The sequence below is a fragment of the Maniola hyperantus genome, chromosome 4, assembly GCF_902806685.2.
Source record: "Maniola hyperantus chromosome 4, iAphHyp1.2, whole genome shotgun sequence".
In the NCBI taxonomy this organism is placed as follows: domain Eukaryota; kingdom Metazoa; phylum Arthropoda; class Insecta; order Lepidoptera; family Nymphalidae; genus Maniola; species Maniola hyperantus.
Genome location: NC_048539.1, coordinates 15,082,817 through 15,098,131, shown reverse-complemented (window position 1 = coordinate 15,098,131; position 15,315 = coordinate 15,082,817). Strand labels below are relative to the sequence as shown.

The window sequence follows — 15,315 nt, the reverse complement described above, 5'->3', positions numbered from 1 at the left end:
TGAATTCCAAGTTACAACTCATCAATCCTGATGCTGAAAGGTACTGAACTCCTAAGCCGTGTGGATTTGGAAAGTTTTGTTGATGAATTAGGTACCAAGCAATGACTACTTATACTAAAAAGCTTAATATAAAATAAAATAATTAAAAAAACCACTTCCAAAAGTTTCTACACCTGTCTGTATGTATGAAGTCGGGCGAGCATAATAAACGAAACTAGAAATCAAAGCCTGAAGCTCGCCCGATTTCATTCATGTATGACAGGTGTAGAAACAAAAGTTATTTTTACTTTGTAGTGGTTTTGGAAGTCGGTTTTTTTTTAAATATATAGATATGTACTGCTGACGAAGTCGAAAGTCGAAAGCTAATTAATAACTTACAAAAAGGATAGAAAAACCCTGAATGTCGATTTCAATGTTACTACACGGCTTTGTCTAAATAATAATACAATGTGGCTAATTCCATTGTACACAATCTAAAAATAAAAATCCTAACTAAACTAAAATGACATGTTTAAATCTATTGCTATCCCTTTCATAATGTTGCTAGCGGAAAAGAATGACACTAGATTTAGACCTGTTAATTTAGTTTAGTTTAGAGATTGTGTACAAGAGAATCGGCCCCATTAATGAAATTAATAAAGAGGTGTTGAAGTATCGTGGTATACGATCTTCTAATACAAATTATTCTTTATTAGGGGGGTTACGAGCTGTAGCTCAAACTATTTCTTATGAAGTTAGTTTGATTTTAATTATATTATCAAGTATTATTTTAATTATGGATTTTAACTTATTAAAATTTACAAATTATCAACCCTAGCCCTAGCACAGACTACGGTCTATTTGGGCTGCAAACTGCCAACACCAGTCGCGGCTTTTTGTCTAGTGCTTTGGTCTGGAAGTGTGGTGTGAATTATTCGCTTTTTTTTGTCTAAATAAAAAAAAAAAAAAAATACGCATTTTCAAAATTTGGTGTTTACAGGAACAGTACGTATCCCGGTCGACGACGTATCGTCGCGATACCTCAACGAGCGGTGGTACCCGGTGAGCGAGGGTGACAAGCCGCAGTCGCCGGGCCGCGCGCCCGCGCCGCTGCCCGCGCTGCGCATCAAGTGCCGCTACCAGTGCGTCGACGTGCTGCCGCTCGACCACTACGCGCGCTTCCTCGACTACCTCAAGAGGAACTACCGCCGCCTCTGCGAGTACCTCGAGCCCGTCATAGGTAACTACGACCGCCTACCACCGGCCTCTGCGCATCAAGTGCCGCTACCAGTGCGTCGACGTGCTGCCGCTCGACCACTACGCGCGCTTCCTCGACTACCTCAAGAGGAACTACCGCCGCCTCTGCGAGTACCTCGAGCCCGTCATAGGTAACTACGACCGCCTACCACCGGCCTCTGCGCATCAAGTGCCGCTACCAGTGCGTCGACGTGCTGCCGCTCGACCACTACGCGCGCTTCCTCGACTACCTCAAGAGGAACTACCGCCGCCTCTGCGAGTACCTCGAGCCCGTCATAGGTAACTACGACCGCCTACCACCGGCCTCTGCGCATCAAGTGCCGCTACCAGTGCGTCGACGTGCTGCCGCTCGACCACTACGCGCGCTTCCTCGACTACCTCAAGAGGAACTACCGCCGCCTCTGCGAGTACCTCGAGCCCGTCATAGGTAACTACGACCGCCTACCACCGGCCTCTGCGCATCAAGTGCCGCTACCAGTGCGTCGACGTGCTGCCGCTCGACCACTACGCGCGCTTCCTCGACTACCTCAAGAGGAACTACCGCCGCCTCTGCGAGTACCTCGAGCCCGTCATAGGTAACTACGACCGCCTACCACCGGCCTCTGCGCATCAAGTGCCGCTACCAGTGCGTCGACGTGCTGCCGCTCGACCACTACGCGCGCTTCCTCGACTACCTCAAGAGGAACTACCGCCGCCTCTGCGAGTACCTCGAGCCCGTCATAGGTAACTACGACCGCCTACCACCGGCCTCTGCGCATCAAGTGCCGCTACCAGTGCGTCGACGTGCTGCCGCTCGACCACTACGCGCGCTTCCTCGACTACCTCAAGAGGAACTACCGCCGCCTCTGCGAGTACCTCGAGCCCGTCATAGGTAACTACGACCGCCTACCACCGGCCTCTGCGCATCAAGTGCCGCTACCAGTGCGTCGACGTGCTGCCGCTCGACCACTACGCGCGCTTCCTCGACTACCTCAAGAGGAACTACCGCCGCCTCTGCGAGTACCTCGAGCCCGTCATAGGTAACTACGACCGCCTACCACCGGCCTCTGCGCATCAAGTGCCGCTACCAGTGCGTCGACGTGCTGCCGCTCGACCACTACGCGCGCTTCCTCGACTACCTCAAGAGGAACTACCGCCGCCTCTGCGAGTACCTCGAGCCCGTCATAGGTAACTACGACCGCCTACCACCGGCCTCTGCGCATCAAGTGCCGCTACCAGTGCGTCGACGTGCTGCCGCTCGACCACTACGCGCGCTTCCTCGACTACCTCAAGAGGAACTACCGCCGCCTCTGCGAGTACCTCGAGCCCGTCATAGGTAACTACGACCGCCTACCACCGGCCTCTGCGCATCAAGTGCCGCTACCAGTGCGTCGACGTGCTGCCGCTCGACCACTACGCGCGCTTCCTCGACTACCTCAAGAGGAACTACCGCCGCCTCTGCGAGTACCTCGAGCCCGTCATAGGTAACTACGACCGCCTACCACCGGCCTCTGCGCATCAAGTGCCGCTACCAGTGCGTCGACGTGCTGCCGCTCGACCACTACGCGCGCTTCCTCGACTACCTCAAGAGGAACTACCGCCGCCTCTGCGAGTACCTCGAGCCCGTCATAGGTAACTACGACCGCCTATACCACCGGCCTCTGCGCATCGAGTGCCGCTACCAGTGCGTCGACGTGCTGCCGCTCGACCACTACGCGCGCTTCCTCGACTACCTCAAGAGGAACTACCGCCGCCTCTGCGAGTACCTCGAGCCCGTCATAGGTAACTACGACCGCCTACCACCGGCCTCTGCGCATCAAGTGCCGCTACCAGTGCGTCGACGTGCTGCCGCTCGACCACTACGCGCGCTTCCTCGACTACCTCAAGAGGAACTACCGCCGCCTCTGCGAGTACCTCGAGCCCGTCATAGGTAACTACGACCGCCTACCACCGGCCTCTGCGCATCGAGTGCCGCTACCAGTGCGTCGACGTTTTTTTATTCATTATAGGTATACGCTTGACCACAATCACACCTGATGGGAAGTGATGATGTGGCCTAAGATGGGACGCGTTTACCTAGAAGATGCCTATTCACTCTTGTTTTAAAGATACCCGGGTTGTAATTGGTAGGAAACACATATCGCGGAAGAGTATTCCAAACCTCGTGCTGCCGCTCGACCTACGCTACTACTACTACGCTTCAACTAGCAAATAGCAATATTCCTACCCTTCAACCAATACTGATCTTTTTCTTTCCCCCTAGGAGTGAAAGCGAAGGAAGACATCGGCTGCGCGCTGGTGCTGTGCATGGCGGGCGCGGGGCTGGCGCCGCGCTACCTGGCCGACGTGGTGGCGCTGGACGTGCGGCGCACGGGCGACCACTCGCTCACCTTCCGCGGCAACTCGCTCGCCACCAAGAGCATGGAGGCCTACCTCAAGCTGGTCGGCGATCAGTATCTGCAGGTCAGTAGCAGGGCATACTGTTGCATGAGTCCGTTCTTCTTTCCTGGGTCCGTTTCCACACTCAAGGGGCGGACCAACAAATTCCTCAAAGGCCGGCAACGCATCGGCGGTTCCTCTGATGCTGCAAATGTTCATGGGCGGCGGTAATCACTTAACATCAGGTGACCCGCGCGCCTGCTCGTTTGCTCGCTATCTCTATTAAAAAAAAAAACCGTCGCCCGATCGTTGGAGATCTATAGTGCAGCTCCCCGCCCAGGACGCTGAGAACTTACGGGAGTATTGCTGGGGTGCCAATGTAGGCTTTGCATGCCTTTATGACATGGATCCGTTTTTACTGAGTCAATCTGAGCCCCATATGTGGTAAATTTTTCATACTGTTTTCGAAGTCAGGAGTGCTTCGAGTCTTCCAAATTCTTTGATTTTCTGGAATAAAACGTAGCCTATGGATCAGCAACGTGTAAATAGTCACTGATCCTTGGGTGCGTGTGCGAAATTAATTATAATAATTATACTGCAATAGTATGGAATTAGCGGCGATGGTATTGGCAACAAAAAACCTAGAAAAAACAACAAAATAATGCCTAAAACTAATGATATATACAAGGAAGAAATCACTGACCTGTTCTTATGAAATTCTCCAAGACTCCTTGAATCAGCCTTAGGGATGCGTGAGAGCGTTTCTAGATTTTCGTGCTGGTACCAATGCAAGGCCATAGGTGGCCTGCGCGCGAGCGGATGTTAGCGTGTCGTTTTTCAGACTGCTGTTTTGAATATGGCGTTGACAAGTGGAGCACCTATGACGGGAGCGGGTGTGCGCGCGATTTGCCGCGATGCAACACGTATATAGCGTCATCTAGGGAGCTATGAATGAATTAGCTAAAGAAAACGGTACAATGATTCTTTCTAGTAATAAGTGGATTAAACAATATTTTGCGTAATAATTTCCAGGTTTCTCATTGCACAACCAGCCTATATCACTCTCCAGGTCTTAAACTATGTCCATGCAAAAAGTCACGTTGATCCATTGCGCCGTTGCGACGTGATTGAAGGATAAACCAACAAACAAACACACTTTCGCATTTATACAATGGGCACTGATAATATGGGTACTGATACCGTTCTGGATGCCCAATATGACGTTAAGTTTTGCTCACCTTGCGTGTCCCTGCTCAGGACACACTCGGGGAGGCGGTGGCCGCGGCGGCGGGATCGGGCGCGACGGACTGCGAGGTTGACCCGTTGCGAGCCGGCAGTGGCGCAGCGCTGCGGCGCCAGCAGTCCGCCCTGCGCGACACCGTGACGCTGGCGTGGCGCGCCATCGCCGCCTCCGCGCCCCGGTTCCCTCCTCCACTGAGAGACTGTTTCGCCACGTTCCGCGAGAGGTGAGTGGGTTTTTACTTGTTCGGGGCACTATATGTAACCGAACACTGCAGCACTAGCATCTAACCCAGTCGTCGAGCCTCGTGCTCTACGCTCTAGGAATTAGAACAGTGGGCTTCCTCTCCACATTTACTCACTATCAATATCATGGTCTCATTTTCAGCTATCTAAAAAAATAGAAAGAAGAAAGAAAAACGTTTATTTCATAAATTGTGCCACACATAACAACTAAGAGTTAGCTATCCCGGCGTAAGTAATACAGTCAATGAAACAATTTATATATTTACCATTTAATATTGTCCACAAATAACTACATTGTATGGTCCTTCGAACCGGATCATACTGCACTAACTGTTTGGGAGGTGGTAGGTTGTCCAATATAATTTGGCCAGATTTTTTACAATACCATAACTATATGCCTTCATGTCTATCACTACAAAAGCCTCATAATTTAAGATAATATTTCTTTCAGGTTAACATCAATGGGTCGAGAAGATATATCAGATAACCTGATCAGTGCTTCCATCTTTCTTCGTTTCCTTTGTCCCGCAATTCTCTCTCCAAGTCTTTTTGGAATAATTCACGGTGAGTTGCAACATTGATTGAATAATTTGAGAAATCTTTCCTCGCATTAGATAATATTAACCGAAAGAAAGCTAACCTCTTTAACTTGGCTGGAATTACGATGGGTAATCTTAACCGATATTAAAAGAATGAGGGCGTTATTATGTTCTTGGTGAATACATATATCACAAAAAATAGCCAAGTTCGTCCATTTCAATGTTGGGAAAGATCTTAAGAGATAAGATGTCGTTTGCGATGACTTTAGTTACACAATAAAACACATTGAAGTACCACCCCGTTACTCTTAACTTTGCTGTCTTCAAAAGCTCTAAGCTCAAAATTTGTGAGGAAAAATTTTGAAAGCTTTGTTCACGGTAAATACAGGGTGTAATTAGAACACTAGTAAAAACTTACGCGCTATAATTATACTAAGTCTCGCTAGCGTTCTACTTTCACCCTGTGTAGCACAAAAACTCTAGAAAGTTATGCACATATCCCTGTTAAAAACTCATCCTTAATATTGAAATGAACTACAGAATACCCCAACGAGCGCGCGGCGCGCAATTTGACGCTCGTGGCGAAGACGCTGCAGACGCTGGCCAACTTCACGCGCTTCCAGGGCAAAGAGGCCTTCATGGAGTTCCTCAACGACTTCCTCGAGCAGGAGGCACCCAATATGAAGGCCTTCCTCAGGGCAATCTCTGTAAGTTCTTACTTCAAGTTCCGGTAATTTGTACGTGTAAATTGCCTAACATTATGCACTTTCAGATTCAGAGCCAGGAGACCTTCATGAAGTTCCTCAATGTAATTCTCAAGCCAATGAAGGTCTTCCTCAGAAACATCTCCGTGAATTATTGCTTCAAGTAATCTGATAAATCCAAATGTTTCTACAAAAAAAATCTTCGTTGCAGACGCGACCGCAGGACCAGCAACACCAACAGTTGCTCCAGTCGCAACAGCAACCAGACGGCAGCAAGCGCAACTCTTCGGCATCGCAAGGCTCCATGGCGGGGTCGGAGGGCTCTAGGACCGAGATAGCTGTAGAAGCGGACCCGGAGTGGGCGCCGCACGTCGACCTCGGCAAGCAGCTGGCCACGCTGCATGGCCTGTTGGCCGACAGCTTGCCCAAGCTGCCTGCAGGGAAGATACAGGTTCGTGCCCTTTTTCGGATGGCAATAATATCCCTTGACAGACATCTGACCAAGCGGCGATGCGGACTATGTAGGTACATTTTTCGGGTCAAATTTTCAAATCAAAGTTATCAAATCAGTTCTCACAAGACTTCCCAATAACCTCAATCCATGCGGACAGAGTAGCGGATATTTGTTCGATCGATTCGATTATCTACTAGTAATAGTTAGTAAGAATGTATGAATAGTACGTGTAGACTGTAGAGAGAGATATCCAGCGCGTGCCAGACCTTCGTTATTTTATAAAAGCTGAAAGTTTCATTTCGTCGGGAGGAACGTTTGTTTGGGTGTTTGTTTGGATTGGAAAATATAAAAAATTAGGCGTAAGATTTTCTTCATCTTTATTACCTGTTAGCTCCCAAAACCACCATGATTCAAACAAACGTTCCTCCCAATGTTGGGGACAATACGCCAAAAATCTTCCAGCTTTTATAAAATAACGAAGGTCTGGCACTCACTGGCTCTTAGTCCAGTGAGTTAAGTCAAAAAAAAATTGAATTAAAAAGTCATAAAAAGCCCTTCGCCGATTTGGAGTGTTCTTGCGTGTAAAGCGTACAAAATATGTATGTACTACGATTTTAGTCCACCTGCATCGCGTGTGTGCTGGAGTGCCATAAATCATTAATTAATTACTAAACAAAGCTGGGCCCAAACACAAACATTTTTTTCTGTAGCTTGGGCTAAAATAAATCTCCCTCCCATTTAAAAGAAAATAACATTATAAAATAACTAATTATCTTTTTTTTTCATTTAGGAGTTGGACCCGCTGTCTGAAATTTTGGAGGATTTAAGTAAAAGACTGATGAGTAATGATATTGGACCGCCTGCACCAATGGGTGAAAATATCTTCAGGTTAGTAAAGCAACCTTTACCATATAAATGGATACTTATTTAGTGACATCGTTTTGATTCTTAATTTTATTTTCAGATTTAACGATCCAACGTGCAACACGCCGACTAAACCGAACGTAGAGGCTCCAGTGAATGGTCCAATCAACAATAACTTTGCGCACAGTTCACCCATCATGAACAAACACGGGGTCCAATTCAACATCAGTCCATCGAAGTCCAATGCTGAAGAATCCAAGTACAAAGGGTCATATGCGACTGTTTCCAAATCGCCCAGCTTTAATTTACGCTCAGCGACGCTTCCAAGAAACGGATACGGGTCGAGCCCAGTCAATCAGAACGTCAATCCAGACAGATATAGCTCTCAGTACAATAATCAGGAACATTGTGTTAATCTAAAAGTCGTACAGATTGGTTTCGGCTCTGATCAGTATCCCAAAGGCATTAGCAACGGTTTGAACGAAAGCTTAGAGAGGAGGTTCCAGGAGAGATACAAACCCAATAACTTTAATCAGCAACAAACGCATTATCACAATTCCAATTATAACAGCACCGAAAGGTCCCCGAGTAGCGATAGCATCAACCATAACTATTGCTCTAACGATTTGCAGAACATCATTAAAGAAACTTCAACGCTAGACGAATTATCAGATCTCTTGAAGTATGCCGATGATTCGGATATAGTCGATGAAAAGATTATGAATAAGAAAAATATTTCGCAGTCGAAATCGAATAACAATAACGTTATTAATGGAAACAAACATTCTTACACAAACAACGGTTCAAATGTATCCATCAGTGGATTGTCGAATGTCGCAAGCTCCGGATACCAGAGCATCGCAACGTACAGCCAAAGTTCTAGTCCCATTGAAAATACGGCTCATCACCATCAGCCCTACGAGAACGGTGGGCAACCTATGAGCCGCTACTCACAGCTAAACTACCAAAAACAAAGAGAGAAGCAGTATTACGATAGCAAAAACGAGAAATTTTATCCAAAGAGCCCAGTGCAACAAAAAATTGAGTATGATATTCAGAAATATGGTATCCAAAACTTCACAACCGCCGACAACGTTCAAAGCAACACAAACGCAAACACAAAAGTAGCTCCATTAGTTTTTACAAACCCTGTCTACAATATGGAGGATAACAATCGACAGTCGCAGGAAATCAAGAAAACCAATGAAAACAGAAACTCTAAGCGATGTCCGTGTAGCTCTTCCAGTTCATCCATCGATGAGGAGGGTCTGAGCACAGACAACGTGGAGACGAATTCTGAAGAGGGTTCCACGAATTTCAACGACGACAGTAGAAATTATGACAAACAGAATCGCAACGCTGCCCACCGAAAACTCACTAGAGATAACTGTAATTACGAAGATCTGTACCAGCGGAGTAACAATAACCACAACCACTCCCCTAGGGTTAGAGACGAGGAATCTTCGAGTAATTCGCCAAGTTTAAGAAAAAGTAGCAAAACGAGAATGCCCAGAACGAATCCCATGCTCTCTTATTCGACTAATCAAAATCAACTGAATTTAAAACATTTTGGCCAACGAGGCGAGTCATTGTACGAGAGCAAACCGCATCATATCTCAACAGACTCCGGCTATCCGATGAGCAGATCTGAGTCCAACGTGGAGGAAGTGAATAAAGAAATGTACCGGTTACAAATCTCGCGGAGTCAAAAGGCTTTGTATAACATGGAGAACATGAAAAATTCGCCTGAAAAATTTTCAACAGAAAGCTCAATTCCCGAGAAGAATTATCCTTTAGATAGGACGTATTCGGGAGCGAAAATATCCAGTAGTAGGCTGAATGAAGATTTGGAAAGGCATCAGGATTACTATGGAGGTCGAGAAAAAAGGGATTCGCCTTCACGTGTGTTCAGCCGGGAGTCTCATTCCAGTGAGGCGAGTGAACGGACGCCGGCGAGGAGTGACAGGGAGATCCCTGCAAGGGACAAGCTGCAGCGACGGCTTAGCTTGGAGTCTGCGCGAGAGCTTACAGATAGCTCCGATGAAGTGGACGACACGCTTTACAGCACAACTGGCAGACGACGCACTAAGCATCATAGAACCATCGAACAGGTTCATATTTTTGTTTTGTTGAATCTTTTTTGAAGCACGTGTGATTACAGACCGTTCCCTATATCTTGTCTCCTGCCGTCATGTTGGCACCATTGCTTTACATGCTTTATTCCTTAGAATTGAGGATTTATTATTGTGTGATTTGCAATGACGCCAGGGGAGTTATAGTGAAGGTGATGGCACATGTCAAACGATCACACAGGTTAAATAATTTTCACCTCGCTCGGTAACTAGGATAGATAGATAGGTGGCAGGCTTTGGATGTCTGAAAGCTTTTTCGTTTCCTTCGGGCTACGGAGAACAGGTTAAGCCGTTCGGTTCCGGCTATTATCACTGATAGTCGAAATCTTGTTCTCTTAGTCCATCACATCTAAGAGAATGATTTCAACATATAGGGCACCTTCAAATTTGCTGCAAACTGTCCGCGCGGAGACAGCGTGGCTGCAACGCTGCTATCGCGCTACTTTGTAAATCCATATAATTTCGATCGATGAACTGATGTGCGACCGCGTCATACGCGTCATTTATACGGGTTTACAAAGCAGCGCTGCAGCCGCGCTGCCTACGCTCGGCCACTTTGCGACAAATTTCAAGGCGGCCTTAGGTTTAATGATTACTATCAGATGTTAGATTTGGATATCGAAAGTCCCATCCCGTCCAGTTACCGACTTCGGTCAACGTTGCTTTACTAGCACAATTCACATGCGTTTGTGTATTTAAAGTTGCTGTATTGAAGTATCTATTTGTTTATTGTTTATTATTTTTCAGTATGAACGTGAAATAGAGAGGCTAAAATGTTCAGTGGAACTCCTCCGAGGGCGTCTGGGTCCCACTGATTCTGGTCAAGATCACACGGATGCCAAAATGAAGGCTATCATATCCAGGTAATAAAGGCGTTTTATACACACTATAACTAGATGATGTCCGCGACTTCGTCCGCATGTATTTAAGCTTGGAAAATCCTAAGGGAGTCTTTGATTTTCCGGGGCAAAAAGTCGCCTATGTCTATCCCTGGGATACAAGCTACAACTAAGCAAGCAACCAAATTTTGTAAATTTTTGACACACTTTTCTATTTAGGTATATTATTACTAGCTTATGCTCGCGACTTCGTCTGGACTACACAAATTTCAAACCCCTATTTCACACCCCCTTAGGGGTTAAATTTACAAAAATCCTTTCTTAGCGGATCCCTACGTCATAATAGCTATCTCAGCCCAATCCGTCCAGTAGTTTGAGCTGTGCGTTGATAGACCAGTCCTTTTATATATTTAGATTAGTATAAATAGATTGTGACATTAATAAAGTAAAAACTTAACTCTTTACAGATTAATATGCGTAGAGGAAGAGTTGAGGCGGGAACAGCGCAAGATGGCCGCCGCGCTGTCGCACAAACAGCGAGTGATCGAGGCGCAGGAGCACCGCATCGCGGCACTAGACGAGGCCAACACGCGTTTGCTGTCTGCGCTTGTGCACTTGCAGCAACGGGCGCCTCTCCCTGCGCCCGCGCACCCCGCGCCCCACAACCCCTCTCACTCCCCCCACTCGCACCAAGAGCTGCAGATATGAAAGAGATAGATATATTTCCAGAGGTAACCTGATACATAGCAAGCGTACGTGTATGAAATTTTAGTGAGCATTAAAAGTGCGAACATATACGCATCCGGGCAGATATGAAAGAGAAAGTTATACTTCCAGAGATAATCCGGGCAGATATGAAAGATATAGATAATTCCATAAATAATATTGGTATAAAAATCATGACTGAAATTTGACGATGACGTCACTGATGCGTGCAAAGGCGAAAGGCAAATGCGGGTAGATGAAGCAGGTGACAAGTCTCTGGGTAAAATTGCGTAGATACCATTACATTCGAGGGATTCCCATCCATGACATTGTGTAGTCCGAGCTAACGACCAATAGGTACTGACGTACTAGGTAGTAGTGGAAAGTAGGCCCACGACGGACCTACGTGAATACGGCAGATTCGTGAATATGATGCACATTAGTAAATATGTACCATACGCTTAGTGTTAGATTTTACGTCTCACCAACGTTGCTAGAATTCGAGAGTCGAAGCACAATAATGTCAAAGTAAAATGGACTTAAGAGCCTTGGATTAAAGTCAAAAATTCAATGCCACTGATTTTAATTTCGCAACGTTCCCGCTTGGAGCGCTGGCTGTAGATGTGCACCTCTACACTTGAGCTTTAAAACAAGGCCATTAAGATCCAGTTTACTATAACGCGGAAGTGTTTCGACACTCGAATACTATCAACGTTGGTGAGACATAAAATCTCGTACTACCCTCACACCATTTTACTATCGGACCGCGAGGCGTCGTAAACGGCTGCACCCTTACATATAAAATTCCACGGTCTTGTCTAAAGCAATTCGCTTCCTCGTTTCTAATACGCGGAATATGGAATGCCCATCTTTAAAAGAAGAGTGAATAGGCATCTTATTGGCAAGCGCGCTCCATCTTAGGGCTGCATCATCACCTACTTTGGGGTGATAGCAGTACAAGCGCACGCCTATTTATTTAAAAAAAAGTTCAGTGCGCCTTCAGTACGAGTAAATTATCCAAAAATCGTGACTGCCCACCAAAATCTCGCTCGTATATTATGATTTTCCATAATGATACAGAAAAGTTGAGTGTTGTGATGATAATTGTATACTATAAGTTTCTCTAACTGCCAACATCCGTCAGCCCCAAATTCCAATATAAACTATTATAACGCATAAGGCTCAATTTACACTGAAAGGGAATGGAAGCGAATTTTTAAAATATTACGTAGCATATTGATATCTATCTTCACTACGTAAAACACAAATTACTTGCGTAAATGAAAAATGCGCGGGAATTCCGGCGACTTCGCGGGAATTTCCTTTCTCGGTTGAAATTTCTCTTTACGGTGTGGAGATAGAAGTCAATATGCTGTGTAATATTTTAGAAATTCGCCTCCATTCCCTTTCAGTGTAAATTAAGCCTAACCGAGTAGGTTCTTGCGGTAGTGGAGCGGTGCGGGAGGGCTGTGACGACGTGTTGCGAGAGCTCAGTGATTCGTCAACTCTTGTAACAACTGTCACCCTCCCGCGGGGTGATTACGTAAAACGTTGCAGTAGCGACAGCTACGCGACAGCAGTAGCAATACGACAGTTCATTTGCTGTCTCTCTTCTTCTTATTTTGCTTTGTGGCTATTGCTGTCTCTGTAGCCGCTATTACGTGTGACGTTCGACAGCAACGATCGCGAAATCTGTCGCAAGCCTGTCGTGAGATACGTAATCACCGCGCCGAACAGCTTTACTACCTAAGGAGCAGTGGCGTGCTGGTCATATAGGCATAAATGCACTGCTTACCCCAGTTATAATAGCTCAATGCATATTTTTCATTATGACCTGCCAGTAAACAGTAGGGCGATTGTCTAAAACCTGCATCAATCAATTACAATCTCAATTGTTCTGATTGGCTGAATTTGTGCCATTCTTGTTGCAACAATGCATTGTAGCCAATAGTGAGCGAGCATTAACCAATCAGAGATGATTGCGATCGTGACATTGTAGCTGTCAAACAACCGCGGTAGGGCCACTGGTTCTCACCTAACTAATGCCTACCCTGGCTTCAAACCCTGTGCACGCCACTACTGAGTAGCCTACTCAGTTAGGCGCTATACGTTTGTTATTTCTTCTCAGACATATTTCGCTTTATCGTAGCTGCAGAATTGATTATATTACCCTTTAGAATTGACTGTTTATTGCCCCTTTTACATTATATAAATACTAAGTACGTAGATTTATACCATTAAATCTTTACTTATTGAATATTTTTTCATGTATAAATTAAACTTTGGTAATAAATTTTTGCACAAACTTATTTATGTATGTACGTCTTTAATCGACGTGTCATTGACTACTTGCATTTTAAACTGTTTCTTATTACTATTAATTTTTACTTAATAAGCTTATAATTGTGCGTATTCTGCAATAAATAAATTGTTATTTATAATTGAACTATAACTATTATCACAACGGTTTTATCTGCCATCATGTATTTTTGTTAATAATTATAGTCCGTACAATATTTTAACTCTATGGGTCAACTGTTATGCCAAAAGTACGGTTCGGTTCACCTTTAAAATAATGACTGAAATCGTACTTTGGACATGAAATTTGACACAAAAAGTTAAAATAGCGCGTGAGGAGTTAAATTTTACGCGTATCATATTGTTTCCGTGATTGTTTCTTTAGTTCTAATGTAAATAGCTTTAACTGACATTAACATTTCGTTCTATATCAGTATTTCGTATGATTAATTCTGGTTTAGTATTTTCACAAGTGACAATTGATTGTTTTGTTTATTTTTTGTAACAATGATACCAAAGACGTTAAATATCCCTTAAATAAAATATAATAATATGGCGTATGTACTAGTCAAGATTCAAGACAGATTCTTGGATTTTTTCTTTGAAAATACAATAAGTAATACGAGTAGTCTCTTCAACGCTTGGCAACTAGTAATTTTTGCTGACTCGTCGGTTGCTTATGGACTAAGAGCCAGCGCGTGCCAGACTTTCGTTATTTCATAAAAGCTAAAAGTTTATCTGCATATGGTCCACAACACAGGGAGGAACGATCAGCGACTATGAAGTATGGATCATGGTGGCCTTGGGAGATAACACCTTTATTACCTATTATCTCCCAACGCCACCATGATCCAAACTCCATAACCGCTAATCGTGCCTCCCTGTATTGGAGGCAATACGCATTGTAAACTTTCAGCTTTTATAAAATAACGAAAGTCTGGCACGTGCTGGCTCTCTCTATTACAAACTTCATCCAAAATCTTGACTAGTATTTGCACTGATATTGGACTAGAGTTGTAGTGGGATATTAGCACCCGTGTTTTAAGCTCTGGCGTTATATTTTAAAGTGTTATAGATTTTATAATAATGTAAGATTTGTATAATAACATTTTAGCAAATATGCCTATTTGTAGTGAACCGATATTGCAAAGAGAAATATTTTTAATACCTTTGAGTATTATAGTGTGAATGTAGAATAAAAGTAAAAAAGTAAAATTGTACCTAATAACAACATGATTGAATAATTTTTGGGCATTTCCGAAATGCTTTGAACAAATTCGATATTTGTTTCGTATGAAATTCATTTTATGTACTGCAATTTATATTCGACTCGACAACTTAGTTGTTTTTCAGTGAAAAATATTTTTTAGCCATAACTTTGTAAAATACCTGAATAGGTATATTATTATAATATACTTATCAGATTAAATTATGGATTACGTATTACAGACTTTTATTTTTATCCATTCCTACGCTATTTGCAGGCTGCCACTGCGAGAGCCTTGCTATTATGCGGCTTGCACGCCTATTTTTAACAGACTTCCAAAAAGAAGGTGGTTCTCAATTCGGCCCGTATTTTTTTTTTGCGAAAGTGCGTTACTCAAGCCTCAAGCGATAGTTAGGCCGAATATAATATACACTGCTACGTCATTATATTGCAAGTTGCAACTAATTACAATATTACAGACTGATAATAAACAT

General features: G+C 44.5%; 1 protein-coding gene across 1 annotated transcript in view; it reads left to right on the top strand.

Annotated features, from left to right (window-relative positions):
* raskol (Ras GTPase-activating protein raskol) overlaps window positions 1–15,057 on the top strand; it is a 173,474-nt gene extending 158,417 nt beyond the window's left edge. The window contains exons 10-19 of the mRNA XM_069498086.1: window positions 980–1,219; window positions 3,479–3,678; window positions 4,852–5,060; window positions 5,531–5,643; window positions 6,159–6,325; window positions 6,534–6,773; window positions 7,567–7,664; window positions 7,741–9,751; window positions 10,520–10,635; window positions 11,079–15,057. Coding sequence (XP_069354187.1) covers window positions 980–1,219; window positions 3,479–3,678; window positions 4,852–5,060; window positions 5,531–5,643; window positions 6,159–6,325; window positions 6,534–6,773; window positions 7,567–7,664; window positions 7,741–9,751; window positions 10,520–10,635; window positions 11,079–11,319 — 3,635 coding nt within the window. The 3' untranslated portion in view covers window positions 11,320–15,057. The remainder of the gene's footprint in view (window positions 1–979; window positions 1,220–3,478; window positions 3,679–4,851; window positions 5,061–5,530; window positions 5,644–6,158; window positions 6,326–6,533; window positions 6,774–7,566; window positions 7,665–7,740; window positions 9,752–10,519; window positions 10,636–11,078) is intronic.
* Window positions 15,058–15,315: the final 258 nt, after the last annotated feature.